This window comes from Marmota flaviventris, chromosome 7 (genome assembly GCF_047511675.1).
Source record: "Marmota flaviventris isolate mMarFla1 chromosome 7, mMarFla1.hap1, whole genome shotgun sequence".
NCBI lineage: Eukaryota > Metazoa > Chordata > Mammalia > Rodentia > Sciuridae > Marmota > Marmota flaviventris.
Genome location: NC_092504.1, coordinates 70,419,114 through 70,441,240, shown reverse-complemented (window position 1 = coordinate 70,441,240; position 22,127 = coordinate 70,419,114). Strand labels below are relative to the sequence as shown.

The following is a 22,127-nucleotide window of genomic DNA, read 5'->3' as shown; positions in this document are numbered from 1 at the left end:
CAATAGTAACAAAAACAGCATGGTATTGGCTCCAAAACAGATACGTAGATCGCTGGTACAAAATAGAAGACAGAGACAAACCCACATGAAAATGGTTATCTCATACTAGACAAAGATGCCAAAAACATACATTGGAGAAAAGATGGCCTGTTCAACAAATGGTTCTGGGAAAACTGAAAAATCCATATGTAGCAAGATGAAATTAAACCTCTATATCTCACCCTGCACAAAAATCAACTCAAAGTATATCAAAGATTTAGGCACTAGAACAGAGAGACCCTGCTCCTAATAGAAGAAAAAGTAGGCCTAGATCTTTGTCATGTTGGCTTAGGACCTGACTTCCTTAATAAGACTCCTTAAAGCACAGGAAGTAAAACTAAGAATCAATAAATGGAATGGATTCAAACTAAAGAGCTTCTTCTCAGCAAAGGAAACAACCAATAACAGGGAGAGTCCACAGAATGGGAGAAAATCTTTACCACATGCATCTCAGAGCATTTATCTCCAAGATATATGTATTTTTAAAAAAAAAAAAACCTCAAAAAACAAAAGACTTAACACCAAAAAACCCCCACAAATAATCCAATCAATAAGTGAGCTAAGGAACTGGACAGAAGAAGAAATATAAGGAATCAACAAACATGAAAAAATGTTCATCATCTCTGGCAATTAGAGAAACACCAATCAAAATGACTCTGAGATTTCATCTTACTCTAATCAGAATGGTAGCTATCAAGAATACAAGTAACAATAAGCATTGGCAAAGATGTGGGGAAAAGGTACAATCGTATGTTGCTGGTGGGACTGCAAATTGGTGCAACCACTATGGAAAGTGATATGTAGATTCCTCAGAAAACTTGGAATGGAACCACCATTTGACCCCAGTTATCCCACTCCTTGGTTTATACCCAAAGAACTTAAAATCAGCATACTCACTGACACAGCCACATCAATATTGACAGCAGCTCAATTCACAATACCTAAACTATGGAACCAACCTAGGTGGCCTTCAACAGATGAATGGATAAAGAAAATGTGGTACATATACACAAGAAAATGTTGTATGTATACACAATGGAACATTAGCCTTAAAAAAGAATGAAATTATATAATTTGCAGGTAAATGGATGGAACTAAAGAATCTCATGCTAAGTAAAATAAGCCAATCCCCTCAAAACAAAAGCCGAATGCTTTCTCTGATAAGTAGATGCTGACCATAATGGGGGATGGGGTAGGGAGGAATGAAGGAACTTTGGATTGTGCAGAGGGGAATGAGGGGAGGGGTAGGTAGAGCTGTGGGGATGGGAAGGACTGCACCATGTATATCCAGAGGAATGAGAAGTTGTGCTCCATTTGTGTATAATGTGTCAAAATGCATTCTACTGTCATGTATAACCAATTAGAACAAATTTTTAATTTACAAAAAGAAGTCCCCAGAAATTAGATTTGCATATGCAAATGAATTCCTTCAAAGAAGTTGCTGCCAAAAGAATTATTCCCTGAGGTTTTTCAAATGCCCTTAGAATCGCAGCATAACCTATCCAGAGGTGACAAGCAGTCACCTCTGCATAATTAGTCTCTGCCTTCCTCTCATCATTAAGGCTTCAGATCACATGTCACCTCCTCTTGACAGACCTCTCCTGACCCCACTCCCTGAAGCATTACCCCACCCAAAACACCCTTTCTACCTCTCTACCATTATCATCTTGTTCCCTATTGTAGGGACCTCCATTCAGCTAAAAAATATGGAAGACAAGGACTTTGTCTTATTCCCCACTACTTTCCTAAGTCCCTAAAGAAGAACCAAATGCACAACCTGAGATCAAGACACTTACAGCTGAATGGAAGATATTGGAAATATCTCTGAGTCACTGGGAGATAAGACCACAGAATAATGTTAATTAATACAACTTGGGTAAAAAGTATATTAAAGAATGACAAGAATAAATTTTCTTTTTAGAACTAAAATTCATCTACTTAACATTTACCTATTTATAAGAAGCAATTGATAAATTTATTCTTCTCCATTTTATTTGACATTTTGGTATAAGATCAAAAAACAGTAGCACATAATATTGGAGGTTCAAAAGTATTTCAAGCAGTGGCTGCATAATTCCAGGAAGTACAGTTCCATCATAAATACTCTGAAGAAAAGCATTTTACCTGCCTTTTAAAAAATTATTTTAGTTGGGCATGATGGTGCACACCTATAATCCCAGTGACTCGGGAGGCTGAGGCAGGAAGATCACAAGTTCAAAGCCAGCCTCAGGAACTTGGTGAGGTCCTAAGCAACCTAGCAAGACCCTGTCTCAACCTAGAAAATAAAAAGTGGTTGGGGATGTGGCTCAGTGGTTAAGCACCCTTAGGTTCAATTTCCAGTACAAAAAAACAACAACAAACTTTTTTAAAAATCTGCCTCGTTTCATAGTCTCATCAGAATATCACTTCATTCCAGCATAAATCTGTATGTAATCTACAATGTTAAGTGAAATATTGTCCTGCAAGAGATCTCAAAATATTGTTTACTAGAATAATGCTAATCCAAGAGTTAAACTGACTATTCCAAGACACTATAATTCTACTATGACCTGAAGTCATGGTTATTTTGTCAATGCATATGATGAAATGAGGTGATTCTACATTCCAGTGTTTCCTAAATATTACTTTAATATATCCTAGTGAATGTAATTCTGAATCAAGCAGGTTACTGAACATTGCACAGAATGGTTCTATTCATTTGCTTGTGCTTAAGAATGGAAATTCTTCAATGCCAAATTTTTTAAATTCACGTTTCTTCTTATCCTGGCTAACATACATACATAAATATATACATGAATATATACTATAATTCTTATTTTCCTTAATTTTACATCTCTACTTTTCCTCTTGAAAATAAATGAAAAACCTCCTTCTATAAAAAGTTTGCTAAAATAATTACAAATAGGGCTGGGGTTGTGGCTCATTGGTTGATTGCTTGGCTCCCATGTGTGAGGCACTGGGTTCAATCCTCAGCACCACACAATCAATCAATCAAAAAATGTGTTGTGTCCATCTACAACTAAAATAAAAATAAAAATAAATCATGTATACACCCACACACCTGGTTTCTCAATCCCTTAAAAGTAAAGTCTATCTTTTTATCAATGTCATTATGGAGTACTGAGAATTATTAAGGATTAATGTAGTTCCACAAATGTATAAATGACCAGCACATATGTTCGTCTTCAGAGAGCTGAGGAACTATGAATAAGGAATGGGGCTATATCTCAATGACAGAACATTTATAAGCTTCTCCCATGAAGCAGTTTCTAGCATTTCCTTTTGATACTATTTATCAGAAAAGAGCACTTTCATAGAGTAAGCAATGAAATAAAGGATATAGGTAGAACTCCTTTAAATAATATAAACAAACCTTTTAAAAAACAGAGAAAACAATTAATTTCCTTAGGCTAAATATGATTTAAATTAACTGGCACAAGTAAACCACATCTTCAAACTTAATTCTGAAGGACACTTAGTGTATTTCAGCTGACACTTACGTCCTGAGGAGATGATTTCATAAACCAGTAAGCTGACAGAATGGGCCTGCCTTAGTTCTTTACCTAGATATTTAAAAACCAATAATGTTTTGAGAAAAGATAAAAACTCAGGTTCATTTTTAAAACATTTCTGACTCACCATGGTCTTTATTAAACACCAACTATTCCTTCTCACTCAACTCCTGGGACAATCATAATCCCAGCCTCCACATCCAAATATTTCCCTAATTTCAAAACAACTTTCCACATAAGTACAATTTAAATTGCTCAAATAACTAATTGTCTTTTATTCTTTGTAGATGTTAATTTCAGAGGCAAAAACAAATAAATAAAGGAGGGCATCTGTTACTAAGGATTTAGCAATTTAAGGGTAAGGAATGAGGAGACCGAAGAACATTGGTTACAATAATACATATAAAGTACTTTATGGTTTATCAAATACTACCACATTATCTCTTCTGAGTAGCTCACCGGTCCACTGACAACTGAGCAGTGGAGCTGGGTGGACAGAAAGGAACTGCCCACAATTATATAAAGGACACAATAACTACAGAAAAAGGAAACACTTTTCTCCTTTGTCCTAAGAACTTCACAGAGCTATACCTTGGAAAGGAAAAGGATTCCAAAGCCAAGGGCCCTTAAACAAATATACCCTTCTCCTACACTTGGGAGAAATCAGCACTGATATTCTAGTTAATGTTACCTGTAGAGCTTCATAGAAGGAATTCCTTATTTGAGAAATAACTAATGCAGAGATTAAAAGCAATGGACACAGCATACATTTCTTTCACACCTACGTCCTTCCACCAGTTCACTATCCCTACCACAGTCTAGATAGATGTAATAGTTAATACTGACTGTTCACAGCTTATTCTCTGCTGATGGGTCCCTTTATTCCTTTAGTATACATTAAGGTGACTTTCCTAAGGATCCCTAAGTATTAGTAACTCTGAAAGAAAAAACATTAAGACCTAGATTAATTGTTTTATACCAAAGTATAAATGACCCTGTAATTAACAATGTTTTCTGACATTCAGAGTGCGTTAGACTATCTCCTTGGCACTCCATCTGCCACTCAAATAGTTTAACTGCATGCCAAAGAACTTGAATGCTGACACTAGATCAAATTAATCTACAAGCACGAAGAGATTTGCTACAGTACATCTGAAACAATGACTGCACTTTACAAATTAACTGGGACACCACTTTCATCCACTCTCCATTAAAAGTTAGTTTATAAAAAAGTAATTCCTTTACACCCAACGTATATTTCACTTGGGCACTCATCAATGTCACAAACGCCATCCCCCACATAATCACCAAGTCCCTCATCATTAACCCTTGTTATCTGCCCAGCTTCAGTAATAATTTACTATATAACTTCTTCCTCTCCTCCTCACCTCCACCAGGTCCTACTTTCACTCCCTCTCTACACCTATTAGAATCATCACATATTCTTACCTAGATAATTTTATACACTTCAGAGGTTTAACTGCACTGTTTCTAGAACTACCCATTTCATATAGTAGTAAAGTCACACCTTGTCCAGGAATGGTCCCTAACAAACCTGCAATGATGGCAATGGCAGGGGGGCTGCCTGCTCAGTCTGGGCTGCTTAGAACCAGCAGCCATTTCTCTTGCACCCACACCCAGGGACACAGCCACTTTCTTCCCTTGGCAGCTGCTCTGCCCACTCTGCTCCCCCTCTGACAGCCAAGTGGGATGCCCAGGTTTCAACACCTACTTCTGATAATGGCCAGGGCCTTTTGTGGTTTGCAGGCTTGACTACCAACCTCTACAAGGAAGCACTAGGTGTGAAAGCTTGGGGCACTTAGAATTCTCACAGCTGTGGTCTTTGGATTGGTAGCTTCTGTGCCCTACCACCTATCAGGCTTGGCTTAACAAGCCTTTCCCTTCCTTAAATAAATGTAATCTAAAGCAGTGATTCTAGACTCTCAGAACTTAGGAGCCAGTAAAAGGGAGGGGATAAATGACTCCAGATAAGTTTGTTTTTGTTTTTAGCTTAGTAAAGGATATTAAAAACAAATAAAACCTTTGCATTTATATTTTTAAAAATCCATCCTTCAAACTATAATAAATTTATAGGGCTTGGGTTGTGGCTCAGAGGTAGAGCACTTGCCTAGCATGTGTGAGGCACTGGGCTCCACCCTCAGCACCACATAAAATAAAAAATCAAAGATATTGTGTCCATCTATAACTAAAAAATAAATATTTTAAAAAATAAATTTATCTGTATTAAAAATCTCACTATTCTTTCATACTCATTTTGCTATAGTGAAATTAAAATAAGTTACATTAAGGAGGTGGCACTGGGGAATAATAACTTAACCTAGCCCCACTTTCAGTCATGGCCAGAAGATATAATAACATCTGCAGCTCAACTATACAGTTCTAAACTCATCCACAGCAATCCCCACTTTCCAAAATGCATGGAACAAATACTGTGCCTAAAAATAGAAGAAAGCTGGAGCCTGAAGCCCTGGGATACTTGCAGTCCTCTGGGTCTAGCAACTAAGCCTGTTAGTAACAGAAGATTCTGAAGGAGACAGAGGCCACTTCATTTAGTCACTAATTACTGCTAGTAGTAAGAAAGCAAGAAGTATAGTTTAATACCTTCAAGAAATAAATTAGGCTAAAATGCAGAATTAAAAATCTATAATATGAAATCTAAATATTTCAAATCCCAAATTATATATGTATTTGCTTGTCCTTAATAAAGAACAGCTGGGCAACAAGGCTAGCTCCTCATTAGTAAAAGTAGGCCAGAAAGGTGGCAGAAAATCTCAAATTGTGCACATCCCCCAAAATTTATTACTAAAAGCTAAAGCTATTTAAGACTAAAATTTTAAAAGTCAAAGGCTTTCTTTCTGCCCCAGTTATTATATACATAACAGCTCAAAAACCATTCTTAAAAATACTCTTAGCATACTTTCATATGGTACATAAACCTGCAGTAGGAGATCTTAATACAAATATAAAGGTGGGTCATTTCCTCCCTTTACAAGGCATCGGTATTTTATGAATGTCATTACTTGAAAGTGGGGCGGGGGGTGGGGGCAGAATCAAAGCAATTGACATGAGAAAGCACAATGTTATATTAAAAACTTCTAATAAATGAAAGTATTTTACTTACGATGTTCCTTGCTGAGAATTAGGGTGAGTTTTTGAAGGTGCATCATATTGTTCTGTGGAGAGGGAGACATCATCAGAGCAGCACAGTGACACACAGTTATGAGATTAGTTGTAAATTCCCTTTTTGCCCCTTCCTCCCTTTCACCTATAAATTCCGTCCACCAGAGTACTATCCATGGCACTTAGTATAATTTCACCATTATAACATTTATGTTGCTTTTAGAGAGAAGGCTTGTGCAGAGAGTAGGATGGGGGGAAGAAAAACAACTTAATAGAAGAAAAACACTCTGGAAAGCAGTGTATGCATGTCTTCCCATGTTGCCAGGAACTGTCCTCAGTGTGGGAGACTTTTCTGCTCCTGATGACAGCTGATTGAAGCCTATGACAGTGGGGCTGCTCTCCACCCCCATGTGGCTTGATTCGCAAATCTATCAGGGATTGGATAGCTTTCCTTTTAGAGCCTCCTTCCTTGCCTGATTAAGGTGCTCCCATTCCACCTGTCCCTCCATTATTCGCTCCTATGCCCCAACTCATTCACTCACCCTCTATTTATAGACTGCCCACTAGACAGCAATAGGTCTGAGGTATCTGGTCCAGTCCTCAGTGAGCTTACAGTTGACTTCAGGACATGAAAAGATGCACAAATACCCACACTCTTAGGCAGTCTGAGTTAAGTACACTAAACAGTTGCATAATTTTACTGTCAATAGTCACTCTATTGATATTAACCACCCAAGAAAAATTAAAAGAAAGAATAAAATGGATTGTGTACTAAGGTCAGGTGGGATGCTCACAGAATGACCACAGGAGGCCTTCAGGCAGAAGGGGTGAACATATGTAAAGAAGTGGGAGGAGTTAAAACGATCCAGATTTGCAAATGGTAAGACTGAGTATAGAATCTGTGGTGGACAGCACTAGAAGACAGGCAAGAGTCAGATTTCAGAGCGCTCTGCATGCCAGGATGGGGAGTTGTAGCTTTATTACTTGGGCAACAAGATGCCATCAATGATCTAAACAGGGATATGACACAGCTGTGCCTCAGAATGAGTAATCCTGTAGCACTACCTGGTAAAGCTAGAAGGGAGAAGGAAGTGTCCAGTGTGGAGGAACAAACCAGTTGGAAGGTAGCCGTTATTTGTCTAGACATGAGGTAACAGGAAGCAGAAACAGAACTGAAGTGGAAAAGAAAAATGGGTTCCTTTTAGTCAGGGGTGAGTGATTCTTCCCAAGGATGCCTTAGAGAGACCCTTCTATATTTGCACTTAATCACTTCATCCTCCGGGTGGCAGCAGCTCTTATGTGGTATTTTCAAATTGTCTTCCCTTCTGACTAGACAGCTTGGATCAGGAATACAAATCAGAGTGATGAAAATCACTCTTCAGGCCATTCACCTGGACTCCCACATAGTCACCCTGATTGGAATCCATGCATCACAGGTTCTAGGCAGCCTTAAGCAGCCATGTTTGCAAACACAGTTATAAACAGTGGGACAAACATAAACTTCCTATATTGTTCCTCCTTACCATGTACCAATACCATAAGATCATTGTTGAAGAAACCTGGATTCAGTCTAGGCTTCCTTTAAGAAATATAATATGTATATTCTACTCTTCATTTTAATACACACCTCATCCCCTCTTCATCCAATAAATAAGATACCATTTTTCCAGACCACAGAGGCCACATTCTCAAAAAGATAAACAAACCCCCAGAATACCAAGAGGCAAAGTGGGAAACCCCATGAAAGATCTGGCACAAGCAGCTGGTGAGTCAATACCTAGAGGAGACCCTTCAGTGCCTGCCAACCTCTCATCAGAATTACAAGGGATCAGCCCATACCACTGCACTGACTGAAAAGGTGATTCATCCCTGATCAAGAAAGTGCTTACAAGTATCTTCAAACAACTCAATGGATTTAAGGTTCTTTCTAAAGCAAGACTCAGCAAGCACACAGGCCATGAGCAACCAACCCAGTAGGGGGCATATAATGTGCCTGAGCAGTCCTAGCAGATGGAGGGGAAGCAAGAGGTAAAGAGGCACATAGCAACCCTATGCACAGTTGGGTTGGCATTCCACCTTCAGACCTATGCCATTGCACTGGGCATCTATCCTGAGAGTGGCTGCCAAAATGCTGAGAAAAAAAGACTTCCCAATTTTCCCAAGCAGCCATAAAGTTTAGCTAATTTTACCTTGCTACTTATACAATAATACTGAGGTAAGAGTCAACTTTATTTCCTCACATTTGGGGGAAATTTTATAAGTTCTTTTGTGAGATCTTATTCCATATCTCTAGAGCAGAGAACAACAATCCTTTCATATGAAAGTCAGATAATAAATATAGTATTTTAGGTGCTATGCCTTGTAGAATAATTAAGTGGGAAGGGATATGGCCCAATAAAACTTTGTTTACAAAAAATAACTACAGGGCAGATCTGACTCACAAGCTTAGTTTGTTCATTCTTGTTCAGAGGAAGGTTATTCTGTTTCTTGCTTTTCTAATCTTTTTTTTCCCCCTCCTCATATCCTTGCAACTCAAACAATAAAATCATCAAGGAAAAAGATATAAGTGCCAGAAAAGAAAGATACAAGGAGACGTGAAGAAAGAATCGCCACTGTAGACATCCATGAGTTCCCTTCCTTCAAACAGGCACACCCGTCTCCTATACCCCACATGTGGCCCCTTGGTCCTCTGAAGACCAGCACCCCACCCCGTTAGCAACAACCACATCCTGCAGCCCGCTGTCTTCACCTGTGCAAGTGTCTTACTACCTTTACAATATTCTGATGAACTAAAGGACTGCAAATATCCTAGTCATCTTTGTAAGGCTAGACATGCCTTGTGTATGCTCAGGACACCAAGAATTTGATCTGAGGGGTTACTGTTGACAAAAAAACCTGGACTAGTTAGCTTCCTTCTTTTTCCTACTGAGTTATCAAGTATTTACAATCCATAAAAAAAGACCAAGAAAAAAATTTCATGACCAAAAGACACACAAGGGATAGAAAAGTTAGTTATATGCTACTAACTCTTACAAAAATCTCTTATGTTAAAAACAAGAATCAGACAAAATATCCTAGCCTATTCTTGAATACAATTCCTGAGTTACAATACTTTGAGCATCATGTTCAAGACAATTATCATGTGTCCTATAATACCAAATTATATTCGTTTAGTATTTTACTATAACATCTTCGTTAACTCTTTGCAACAATCTAAAATTCCACCTAAAGCCCAGCTTAATGTTTGCTCTCCTTTCATATTCTTTCCATATAGGAAGGCCTTATTTCTGCTGGGGTATATGTTACTAATGGTTTTATATTAAATGAACAAAATTATGTCCTGTTCTCCAACACAGTAAACAATTTCACACATTTACTTACTTTGGTTTTGGGTTGCAGAACTGATATGCTGAGAATCCTAAAAACAAAACAAAACACTACTTATTAAAATATTAAGGTTGCTTATAAATCTAAGAATAAAACCATACAGATTTCAAAACTGAAAAGATAGTCAACTTTCAAATATTTGGAAAAATGCAAATAATAGTGCAGAGGATACCCATACTACCCACCACATATAATTAATATTTCACTATAACCCCTACAGCTATCCATCCCTCTCCTTAATCAATCTTATTTTTTATGCATAGGTTGCAAACACTGATTAATCTGTTTTATATAAAATAGCTCCTAATGCTTTTCTTTCCTAGAGTTCATTTTTCTTTTGACATTGAGCAAAGATATTTTTACAGAGCTTAGAGCTTTATTTTAAAAGCAGTAATAATGAATCATCTTTTTTATAAAGAATCATCATAAATAGGTAATATCTAACTTGTGGTAAATTTGGGTTTGTGTACATAATAAATTCTTTTGAAAAAAGTACCATAGGAAGGAACAGCTGTAAATACATGCATAGTAGGCTGGGAAGAACACAGTTCTGAAGGTGCTACAGCTACAGCCGGAAGGTCATTCACATGTAGAAGCCCAAATCAGGAAAGATGGCTGTGTATAATACACTGTTCAAATACTATAATGGAAAAATGTGAGCCGGCATGAGTGTAGCTGATCATATTAAACATTTAAGAAAATTTAGGAAGTATGAGACATGTAAGATGTGTTCACGTATTTATATCTCTAAGTCTGAACTAGGAATCAGATTGTCTACTCAATTTCCCATCTCCATAGGAAGAGAATGTATTGAAAAGTCCAAAGTGCTAGATAAGCTGTATACATAAGCCATAAAGCCCTATGCAAATATAAGATGTTCCTCCTAACATAAGTTGGAGGATAAAGTGTTTGAGAGCATAAGGAAGCACTGCAGGGCCAGATACACTGTGATTTTTAACCTAATCTCTAAAGACTTCAACAAATAATACTTCAGAGACATGCCTTGCAGCAATACCTCGCACTTTTCACTGGTGTGGACACCATGCCTGTGTACTTTAAGGAATTACCTTTGTAGGGAAAGGAAACTTGGATGGCTCAGCTGTACTAGGCGTATGTATTGCTGTCAAAGGAGGAGGCCATGAATGGGTCATTTCCTGGAAAGTTTGGAAAGGGAAGAAACGGCAAGTTACAAATAGAACATTCATTTCTACATAAGTTAAATTTTAACTTAATACACAGTGGATTTATGGTAAGTGAAAAGTACATTTGGAGAGGGGAGAGGGGAGCGGGTACTGGGGATGGAACCCAGAGGTGTTTTACCACTGAGCTACATCCCCAGACTTTTTTAATTTTGAAACAGAGTCTCACTAAGTTGCTTAGGGCCTCACTACCGTGCTGAGACTGGCCTCGAACTTGCGATCTTCCTGCCTCAGCCTCTTGAGTTGCTGATATTGCAAAATGTGTACCACCACACCCTGCTGAAAAGTACAATCTTGAAAAAGTCATTTACTTTTTTGAAAACCATTTGAACTGGTTATGTGGAAAGCTGAAGAACTCCAACTTATAAAACTGAAAAAAATCAACTTTGAAAAACAAGTATGTAGATGAATGGAATCAATCCTTTGAATATTGTAATGCACACAAACTGTAACAGGTGCTGGCAGAGTTTATGTAACAGTGAGGATGTTAACAGCAGACTGTGCTGGGCAAACATCTCCACTCTGCTTTCTTTCTCCCTCAACTTCTTTACTGCATTTCCTGGAATTACTGAAGTTCAAAGGAAGAACTTTCCTGTTTGACTTAAGCAAACAAGTAATTCAGGCCACTTGATCCACTTAGAGTTTTAGTGGATTTGACCCTTCATTTTCCATTAAGAAAAGTGTAATTTTTTTTTTCTTGAATTTCTTGGATGAAGGCAAGATTTCTAAAGCTTACAAACCAATATATTTATATTGACATAAATTTTCCTAGGCATGTTTGTGAACTTGATTTTGCTTTGCTAACAAACTGGTGGAAAACAGTTATGTCAGATAAAGGGCATGTCTAATCACAAACATACATGTGTGAGCATGTGCACACACACACTTTTTGAAAGGGCTAAAATGGCATTGGAGATGATTAATTCAAACTCCAGCATTCTACAGATGAGAAAACTGAGGTCCAAAATGATTGGGCCAAAACCTCACAGGAAAGCTGAAGGCTGCAGAGCACAGTTTGTAGGCCTCTCTCTCTTACCACATATGTTGCAATTGCTGGACAAACTAGCTTAACAATCAACAGGCAACTCTCCACCAGCAAGCTGGTGAGCCAGGGGAGCTGTGGTATCTAATTATGCATCATAACACTCCATTCTTTTCAAATGCTAGCTACCTTCTCTATTTGCACTGATATGCCATCTGATCTTTGCCACAATGGGAGGTGGAGTTTTAGAAAGTACTTTCACCTTCTGCACTTCTTTCCCTGCCTTTCCCCACCACCACTCTGGGTTGCTGATAGCCCCAGGACAGACTAGAGAGACCTTGTGCAGTGATGAGCAGCATAACTCATGCTGGCTCTGAATAATTTTTGTGGAAAGTGAAATCATGCTCTTATCTGCTGACTGGCCATCTGCTTTGTTCAGTACACAACAGGCGTTCTGTACTAAAACATACTGGAAAGAGTAACAGCTCTGCAGCCAGGGACCTCAAATGGAATTGTAACTCTAACCCAAATCTGCCGTGTCAGCCTGGCAAAGTTGCCTGAATTCTGGGCTCCAGTTCCCAGTAAAGGGTGGACTAGAACTACTTATTTTTTAAAGTATAATAAGGACAGTTTAACTACAGTGCTTGGATACATGACATACAGAAGGCAGTTAATCAATGGAAAGCATTACAACTTTAATTAAAAGTCCAGTTTTAAAAGAATTTCAATATTGCACCAAGGAGAGATACCTACTGTTTTATTCGTTTGGCAATAGTTTAGGGCATGGAATCACTATAATGCTATAATACAAAACCATGTAATGATTAGTTGAGGAGACATCTGAAAGCATCACCCTCATGTTTTATAAGAGTTTCTTAAGAATCCTGATGTTATCTATGACTTTTAGTCACCAATTATTCCCCAACAATATCCATTGTTGCTCTCAATGCCTAAGGCTGTCCCAGCTATTAAATGAGGCAGTTGGAAAGTACATAAATTCTTTCAGACCCTAAGTGGTTCCCTGGTAGTCTGAAAGAATTTATATACTTCCCTAAATGCCTAACTTGCCAAAGGGACTTAGGCATGAGGAGAATTGGGGCCATTACTAGGGAGAGGAAGCTGTCCAGAAAGAACCATGAGACTGAGACTTTGTTCCCTACTTAGTAACAACTTATCACAAAGACTGAGCCAAGGCAGGAGGCACCTTCAAGGCTCAAAGCTGCATCTCTTCTCCTTGCTATTTACTCTCACACTGTCTCATTCTAGTTGTTCCTCTCATACACCAACTTCTCCCATCCCAAGGCTTCCCCTCCCCCTCAAGGCCACTGTTTGTTGGCCTCTCATATCTCTCACAGCCCCATCACTGTATTGTATGTTTTCCTTTCTCACCATGCCTCCAGGAGATCAAGGACTCCATTTGCTTCACTGTGGCATCCCAGTGCCTACAAGAGTATCTGGAGGTTTCACAGATAGTTGTTGAATGAATGATAAATAATAATGCTACCATGCATTATGCCAGCCTCACTGGCATGTTGAGCAGATGTGGAGACCAAACTACTCTAAGTAGAAAGCAACAGCATTTTCCATATACCTGCTGAGGGCACGCTGTCCTTTCTGGCCATAGCACACGGACCATCTCCTGGTTACTAGCAGTCTGTCTGCTATCTGCCTACCCTATCAACTTGTAGAAGTGACAGGCCACTTCCCCTTCATTAGAATACTTCCACTCTAAATGTTGCCCTCAGAGAACCAAACAACATCTTCTGTGCTTGATCTTTGCTGTTAACGAAGTATTTGCTGCCTCTAGCACCCATCAGAAAGATCTGCGATTGGATTCCTGACAATCTTAATAAATTGCTGGTACAAGATAAGAATAGGAAGCTTGAGGCAGGGCATAATGTCTGTTCTGCATCAGAGAGAGCTGGTGTGGATCCTAGAAATCATCTGCTAGTCATGAGTCTTCATTGTACCATGAGGAAACTAAAACCCAGCTAGATGTAGGACTTCAATGAGGTCGCAGACATAGGAGGGGGGAACAAACTCACAGCCTCCCCTGTGAAAATTTTGGTCCATACCTTCTCAGACCTGGCATCATGTTATTTGCTTTCTCCACTTACAATTTCCAAATGAACACACATACCTTCACTTGAATAAACCACTTACTCTCAAGTGCTTCCAGCTAGGCAAGAACTCATTAAAGTGATGTTGGATAAAAGGGGAGGGAGAGTAGATGGGTTTATTAAATTAAAAATACTTGTCTAATGCTATAGTTCCTAAAGAAAGGATGTGATCTGTCTCCCATTAAAGAAACATCAAAATCTAAAAGAAGCACGGAAACATTTAAATATGCAGATGATAAACCTGTATAGTTGCAGCTGCTTTTTATACTTCAGTCATTTATTCTTTTTATGACTCACTATAGGAAAGAATTTCAGAAAAAGGGGAGGGAATAGATGATACAAAAACCTGATCAAAGGTAATTTGCTTAATAATCTTACGTGTTGATTGTCAAAATTTTCTAATCCTTAGCAGCTCAAAGTGGATTACTTAAGAGGTAAAAAACTAACTATATAAGAAGGGACAAAAGATTGTAAAACAAAAGCGAAAGAAGTGTTTTCCAATGATCTATTTCACGGGTGACAAAGTAACTAATAATCAATATGTTTATTTGCTGGCTGCAGTCATCACCATCAATTAATAACTTTAAAATGAAAAATTAAAGAGATTGGATAGATTTATATTGAGGGGACAATGAATATTAGAGATTAAAATAGGCAAATATGTCATATCTGTCTTCTAATTTGAAAAAAAATTAGAAACTTTATAATAAATGATAAAGAATTTTTATGTCATTTTTACTGATACTTAGAAACCATAAAATATATACACAAAACTGTTACTACAATTTAACTATATTTGAGTGCTAAAATTCATCTCTAGATTTTCTAGAAATTAAAGTCAAAATACGAAACATGATAGTTTATGTAGCTCTTCTCAGATAAAAAGAAAGCATGTCAGTTCAAGAAGGATATTTTTTTTTCCTAGAGTTGAATTCTAGAAAGAATTTGTCATGCTTGTACAAGGAAACCTGAACAAGTGGATAATTTATTCAAAGACTCATTTGTAGAAGCAGCACAAATGTTTGGAACAGTCTCAATAAATGAGCAAAAAAATTAAAATTAAAAAACCTCTAAGGTAAAACTAAAGATGTTTGTTTATTTCCCCTTTTTTTGTTTGTTTTGGGGAGTGGAGGGCCTTTAAAATTTCAATGACTCATTCAAAAAAAGGCAGGAGAGGGGCTGGGGATATAACTCAGTTGGTAGCGTGCTTGCCTTGCATGTACAAGGCCCTGGGGTTCCATCCCTAGCACCACCACCAACAAAAAAGGCCAGACATACCAGGTGTCACTAGACCCCAAGATATACAGATTCCACACTGTTTGATCCCTGCTGCCTCCCAGGTGACATCAACCCAGGGGTTTCCTCTCTATGACCTGATCTTCATGGATAACCAGAAAAATGTGAACACTACCATAAAACTCTGGCCCCAATACCCTGCAGTTTGTAAACGTCATTTTAATTAATAAAATCTGTTAGAGAATTCCTAAGTCTCCCTTTCTTACTCTTCTGGTTTATTTGGCTGTTGGAGGCATAAATGGGAAAAACCTGTTAAAAGAGGGTTGGAAATGGTAGCTGTCCATTAAAGCAATACATGTTTGCTTGCTTATATGTCTCTTCAAATGACAAAAATCAGCTCACCTTTAGAATTTCTTCAACACAATGGACTTCATTGGAGTACGTCTGCTAAAAGTGAAAAGAAGGAAAAGATGAGTAAACAAACAACATCTAGGAGTGATGATAATGATTGACACTGATGTCCACAGCAGCGCTCAAAGGCTAGCTCACCTCCAGGTCCACATTTCACTAGGAACTTTGCATTCTGGATGAATAAGACCAAAGAGATTCATCTAGCTTGATCTTAGGGAAATGCACAAGGAAACAGTGAGCAGAAACCTTGGCAGACAACTTTCCCTCAAGTCAAAAGTTAATCAATGGAAAAATTGTGTATTAAAGAAATAGTACCTAAGTACCTTTAGATGTATAACACATACAGCAGAAATGGAGACAAAATGATTAAAACAGGTAACTCCAGCTCAAGTTAAATGAATACAAAAATGGCAATCATCTGAACTCCTTAGTAGTTCAATTGAGAATACCCCTTTATTGCCACGCACAGTGGTACACACCTGTAATCGCAGCAACCCAGGAGGCTGAGGTAAAAGGACTGCAACTTTGAGGCCAGCCTCAGCAACTTAATGAGACCCTATCGCAAAATAAGAACTTTTAGGACTGAGATGTGGTTCAGGGGTAAAACAGCCCTGGGTGCAACACACAGCACCCAAAAAATTAAAATAAAATAAAATAACAACTCTTTATTAGTATTGTTTTTTTAATATCCTAACCTACCAAAATTTATTTTAAAGTTAAAAATGTCTCTCACCCTAGTCAACATTATCACCTTATACACACACACACACACACACACACACGTGTGCATACAAAAATTTCCCAGCAAGTAAATGTATGTATAGGGAGAGGAAAAGACAATACAAAAAGCAACATTCACACTGTCCTGAAGTCGAAATTTAATGGACATGTCAAATTCAACTGCAATTTGATTTGCTTAGGTGTGTGTTTTAAACATTTAAGTTTCCTGGAAATAGCTTTATTCAAATTTTCATACTCTGTTATTGTTGAGGTAGGGCTACGAAGTTTGGGGGTATAACAAAAAGAATTGAGGGTATTCCTAAAACCTGCACCCACTCAGACATTCTGCATATGAACAACTAGATCTGCTTTTTGGTTTTCAGAACCATTAAAAGATATCTAACAACTGGACCCAACATTACTGCTCTGTTTTAGCAAAGGTAGAGAAATGAGTGCTGTTTTCATCCAAGGGTAAAACACAATATACTGTGGTTTTAATGTATTATTAGAAAAAAAAAAAACAAATACGTATTGAGATAACTTGACAGAGTATATGATTACATTAACTCTGGACAAAGAGTCCCCTCATTCTACCTATCACTGGAATGAAAATGGTAATCCAATTATAATATGTGCAATCAATGAAAATAATGAGTATACTGAATAGAGGCAAAAATAAGATAAAAATTTATCCACTGTTTCCAATAGAATGAATGAGAAAGCTATACCTTCAAGACAATGAAAGAACTTTTTATCTGATCTTCCTAATAACTCAACTTTTAACCAAGACTTCATATCACCAAAGATACACTTTAAAAAACACTTATTCTTGGGCTGGGGATGTGGCTCAAGCGGTAGCGCGCTCGCCTGGCATGCGTGCGGCCCGGGGTTCGATCCTCAGAACCACATACAAACAAAGATGTTGTGTCTGCCAAAAACTAAAAAAAAAAATATTAAAATTCTCTCTCTCTCTCTCTTAAAAAAAAAAAAAAAAACAAAAAACACTTATTCCATAGGAGGAATCAGGACTGAGGAAATTTTCCTAGAGCTTATCTACAGATAAGCAACATTGACCTTATACAGATACTCATAAAGAGCCTCCATTAACTCATTAAAAATTCTAAATAAGGTCTTGGGTTCAAGTTAGTTGGTTAAATTACTATGAATTTTCCTAGGAGTCCCATTATGGGAGTAGAGGTGTTTCAAAGTGGAGCAAGAGTTCTATTTCAGCCACATAAGGCAGTATCATATTTTAAAAAGTCCCAGCCAGAGGAATAGACGAACTCTAGATAGGGTAAAGGGGTGGGAGGGAATGGGAGGGGGCATGGGGTTAGAAATGATGGTAGAATGTGATGGACATCATTATCCAAACTACATGTATGAAGACACAAATGGTGTGAATATACTTTGTATACAAGCAGAGATATAAAGAATTATGCTCTATATATGTAATATGAATTATAGTATATTCCATTGTCATATATAACAAATCAGAAAAAAAAATAATTTTTTTTTTTAAAAAGTCCCAGCCAGATGTGATGGCACACACCTGTGATCCCAGCTATTTGGGAGATGGGAGGATAACCCATTCAAGACCAGCCTGATTAACTTAGAAAAAACCTGAGTCAAAATAAATTTTTGAAAGGTCTGTAGCTCAGAGTGCTTGCCTAGCCTAAAGTGAGGTCCTGAATTCAATCTGCAGTACTGAAAAACAAACCACAATAACAACCAAAAAAAAAAAAAAAACCCTAAGGATTCCTGTCTATAATGCAAATAATTGAAAATGATCAAATGCCCAACAACAGGAGTCCAGCTAAAATACATGCCTGCATATAACAATTATGTTATGCAGACTTAGTATGAGCTTTTATGGAAAGGTGCTCAAGATAATATACTTTAAACTTTTTTCCTTAGAAATAATTTTGTTTAGGAAAAACTGCTAAAATGCTAACAGGAATTCGACAAGCTCTTTGCCCAGATTCCCAAATATTAACATTTATTTTTTTCTCTACCCATCTTCACACCCACATACACTGAGCCCTCTCTGAGATTAAGTTAGTTACGACCCCTTTACTCTTAAATACTTCTATGCTCATCAAGCCACTTTTTAAGCCTGTAGTTAAAAGAGGGCAGTTACAAGACAAGTCTGTACAGTATGAGTCCATTTTACCTTCCATGTGTCTGAGATTCACATCTCCATTTTTCTCCCCATCCAAATTAGAGGCAGTCAAACTACAGAATAGGTCTTTCAAGTGTGACTACAAAGAAAGATCTATAAGAACAAACTGTCTCTTTTAAGAACAACTTGGTACTTCCAAGTTGGCCACTGGAAGGGGACGTCCCAAGAGGGAAGGGGAGGTTGTTGGAATAACCATGACATGCTAATCCCATTCTTAAAATCCACATTCCTCATAGGGTCTTTATCTCAATACTGTCACTCCTACAAAGCAGAACCAGGCTCTCCCTTTAACACTGTGACCAAAGAATAAAAAATATAATTGGTCCTGCCAAGTCTCTCTGCAACACAGCTGAATTCAAGAGATGATTTATTTAAAGAAAGCAACAACAAACATCTATAACAGCTGTATGGATCAGGAAACTCTAGTTAGCAGGTCCTTTCTGTCTGGTTCTCCCCCCATGGTATAGACACCAACTCTATTATGACCACAAATTTCACTGCTGTCTCCCACCCTCAAATCTAGGTGGGAGATATGTAGGCCAGGTGGGCTCTCCCCTCTGCCTGTTTGTGGTCACTTCACATATCAGGTTTCCTGTATAGAGACTAACTGCCCAGCAGAGATCTCACTTCCCCTATGGGGTATGGCCTTAACACAGGAACCATAATTCTTCTCAATTTTTAAAAATTATATTCATTCATTAATTCATTTATACTGGCAATTGAACCCTGGGGTACTTTATCAGCAAGATACATCCCCAGTCCTAAAAGTTTTTATTTTGAGATAGGGGCTCATTAAGTGGCTGAGGGTCTCGTGGAGCAGTTATTTACTGAATGCATATTGCATTAAACTCTGTACGTAAATTAATTCTTCAATCCAGTTATAAAGTCAATTATTAGCTTAGCAGGGAGGAGAGCTACGACACTAAATGTGCCCATCAACTGTAAGATACATCCCTATTATAGAAGCTTTAGAATGAAATAAAAATGTCTCAGGAATGCTGTAAAAGGCTCAATTTAATTCTCAGATGAACCTTTGTGATACATATTATCTCAGTTTTTAAAACAAGGAGATTGGAATTGCAAGTCTAAGGTTACACAAAAGTTCTGAAGTGGCTAAGCCTTATCCCATCAAACTGACTTTCCAAAAAGCTCAACATTTGTGCAGGAGACTAACATATCAGTTTCTTAGGAGGTGGTGTGATTCCAGTCCTCCTATGCTTGACCAAAGCCCTATTTCAAAGAGCAACATCTTTCATCTGTTCCTACAAAGAAGCATTTTGGTATTCACATTTGACTACCTGTTACCCCCACAAGTGCTTCAGACCAGAAAACGCAGAAAGCTCGCCTGGGTCTGATTTCTTGCTTCTCTTGGAATGATACTATGAAACCATAAGGAAATGCATTGATACTAAAATAAAATATGTTGGTAAATGTCTTCTAAGCATGATATAGTGTGTTTATAATAAGCTTAAAAGACCTGGATGGAAAAAATACATCTTACTACTGAGACAGGGAGGTTCTTGGCAATATTATATTTTAAGCCTCTCAAGTTTCAACAGAGCAGCATTTTTATAACAATACTATTCTCAAAAAGGCTTAGTTATCACTAACCAGGAAATACGGCAAGCAGCAGGCAGAAGAAGGAAGCCTAAAGAGCTTAGATCCCAGATCTGGCTCTGCTGCAGACTCACTCTGCAATCCTGGATAAGATTCAACCTCTTTGGGAGCATTTCCTCATTGTGATAAGGGATAATAACACCAAACCTAACCACTTCACAGGGTTGGTGTGAAGGTCAAATGTGAAAACATGGAACTTTAAAAACTGTCAAAAGTATCTATATCTATGGAATAATACACAGTGCCAAAATTAATCATCAAAACATTCTTCAACAGTGTCACAGCTTTTAAAATCAAACCTCAATAGTTTCACTATGTGAAGTTTAACTTAAAAAATTAACATAAATGCCTATTTTTCTTCAAATGTGTCACTCATACATTGCTGTTCAGTTTATTTATTTGCTGCTTAGTTAGCCCCAAATGCCTGCAACCCTCCCACTGAGCCTTCAGTTTGCAGGTGAAAAACTATCCTTTGGAAAACACTCCCTTACCCCTCAGCTGTCCAGGTGTTCTGATGTTCAGAATGCTGTATTCTGTCATTGTATCATCTCTGCTGCTTCTAGGTTACAAGTTCCATGACAGCAGGGGACAGGCTGACCTCACTGACTCATCAGTCACATGCTGCCTGCCTCACAGATGCCACAAAAAGCATTTGCTGGTATGTTTTCAACCTCAGAACTCAGAATTCAAAAATAAGTTTCTAACATTTAGGGCTTTAAAACTTAGTAGATGCTGCAGGTGTTTGAATTATAAATGATCATCTTAACAGAATAAATGGAAATAAACATAACAGGGATAAAAGGAAATTGCTTTGCATTGTCTTCACCTCAGGAATATTTAAATTACACCAAGAAACTCTTTTTTCCCAGATCAGACTGGCAAACAACCAAAAGATTGATAATACTTTATCTATGAGAGAGAGATGTGGGGAAATAGGCACTTGAACACTGGGACTGGTGGGAGGGCAAAGTGGTATAAACTCCAAAGACACCAGTTTGGCAGTAGCTACCAAGTTCTAATTACATATTCTCTTTGACTTACCCTGCTGACTTCTATACGTAGTACAACACGTAACTTAAACTTGCAAAGAATAAGACACTAGAAACAATCTAAATGTCTACCTGTAGGTAACTAAAAAAAACTATGGCACACACCACTTTCAAAGAAATACTATGCATCTATGACAAACAATGAAGACGCTCTTTGCATACTGATTTAAGGGGGTAATCTCTAACCGATATTGTTAAGCAGGAAAAAAAAACAAATAAGGGTTATTATATGCCAGCATTTGTATAAATGAAAAAGTGTCAATGAGATAAGAACAATGTATGCAGAATTTCTGATTATGTATAAAATACCATTGAGAATAATGTACAAGAAATTCATAACATCAATTTCTTCTAGAAAGAAAAAAAAGGGTGGCTGAGGAATAGAGTAAGAGGAAGATTTCCACTACATATCCATTAAAATGTATTAGTTATTCATAAATAAAAACACAAATATTAGCTTGAAAAATCTTTTTCTCAAAGGACAGTTGCATATCCTCAGCTACTTCTGTAGCTACTCAATCTCCCCAGCTCACTC

At 37.7% G+C, this 22,127-nt stretch overlaps 1 protein-coding gene across 3 annotated transcripts in view; it reads right to left on the bottom strand.

Annotated features, from left to right (window-relative positions):
- Aff1 (ALF transcription elongation factor 1) overlaps positions 1-22,127 on the bottom strand; it is a 187,956-nt gene that overhangs the window by 38,706 nt on the left and 127,123 nt on the right. For 2 of the 3 annotated variants that reach the window (XM_027939726.2, XM_071614416.1), the window contains 4 exons: positions 16,019-16,063; positions 11,147-11,233; positions 10,074-10,110; positions 6,694-6,745 (listed from right to left, as the gene is read on the bottom strand). In XM_027939726.2, the coding sequence (XP_027795527.2) occupies positions 6,694-6,745; positions 10,074-10,110; positions 11,147-11,233; positions 16,019-16,063 (221 nt within the window). The remainder of the gene's footprint in view (positions 1-6,693; positions 6,746-10,073; positions 10,111-11,146; positions 11,234-16,018; positions 16,064-22,127) is intronic. The other variant, XM_071614415.1, reaches the window with a different exon arrangement.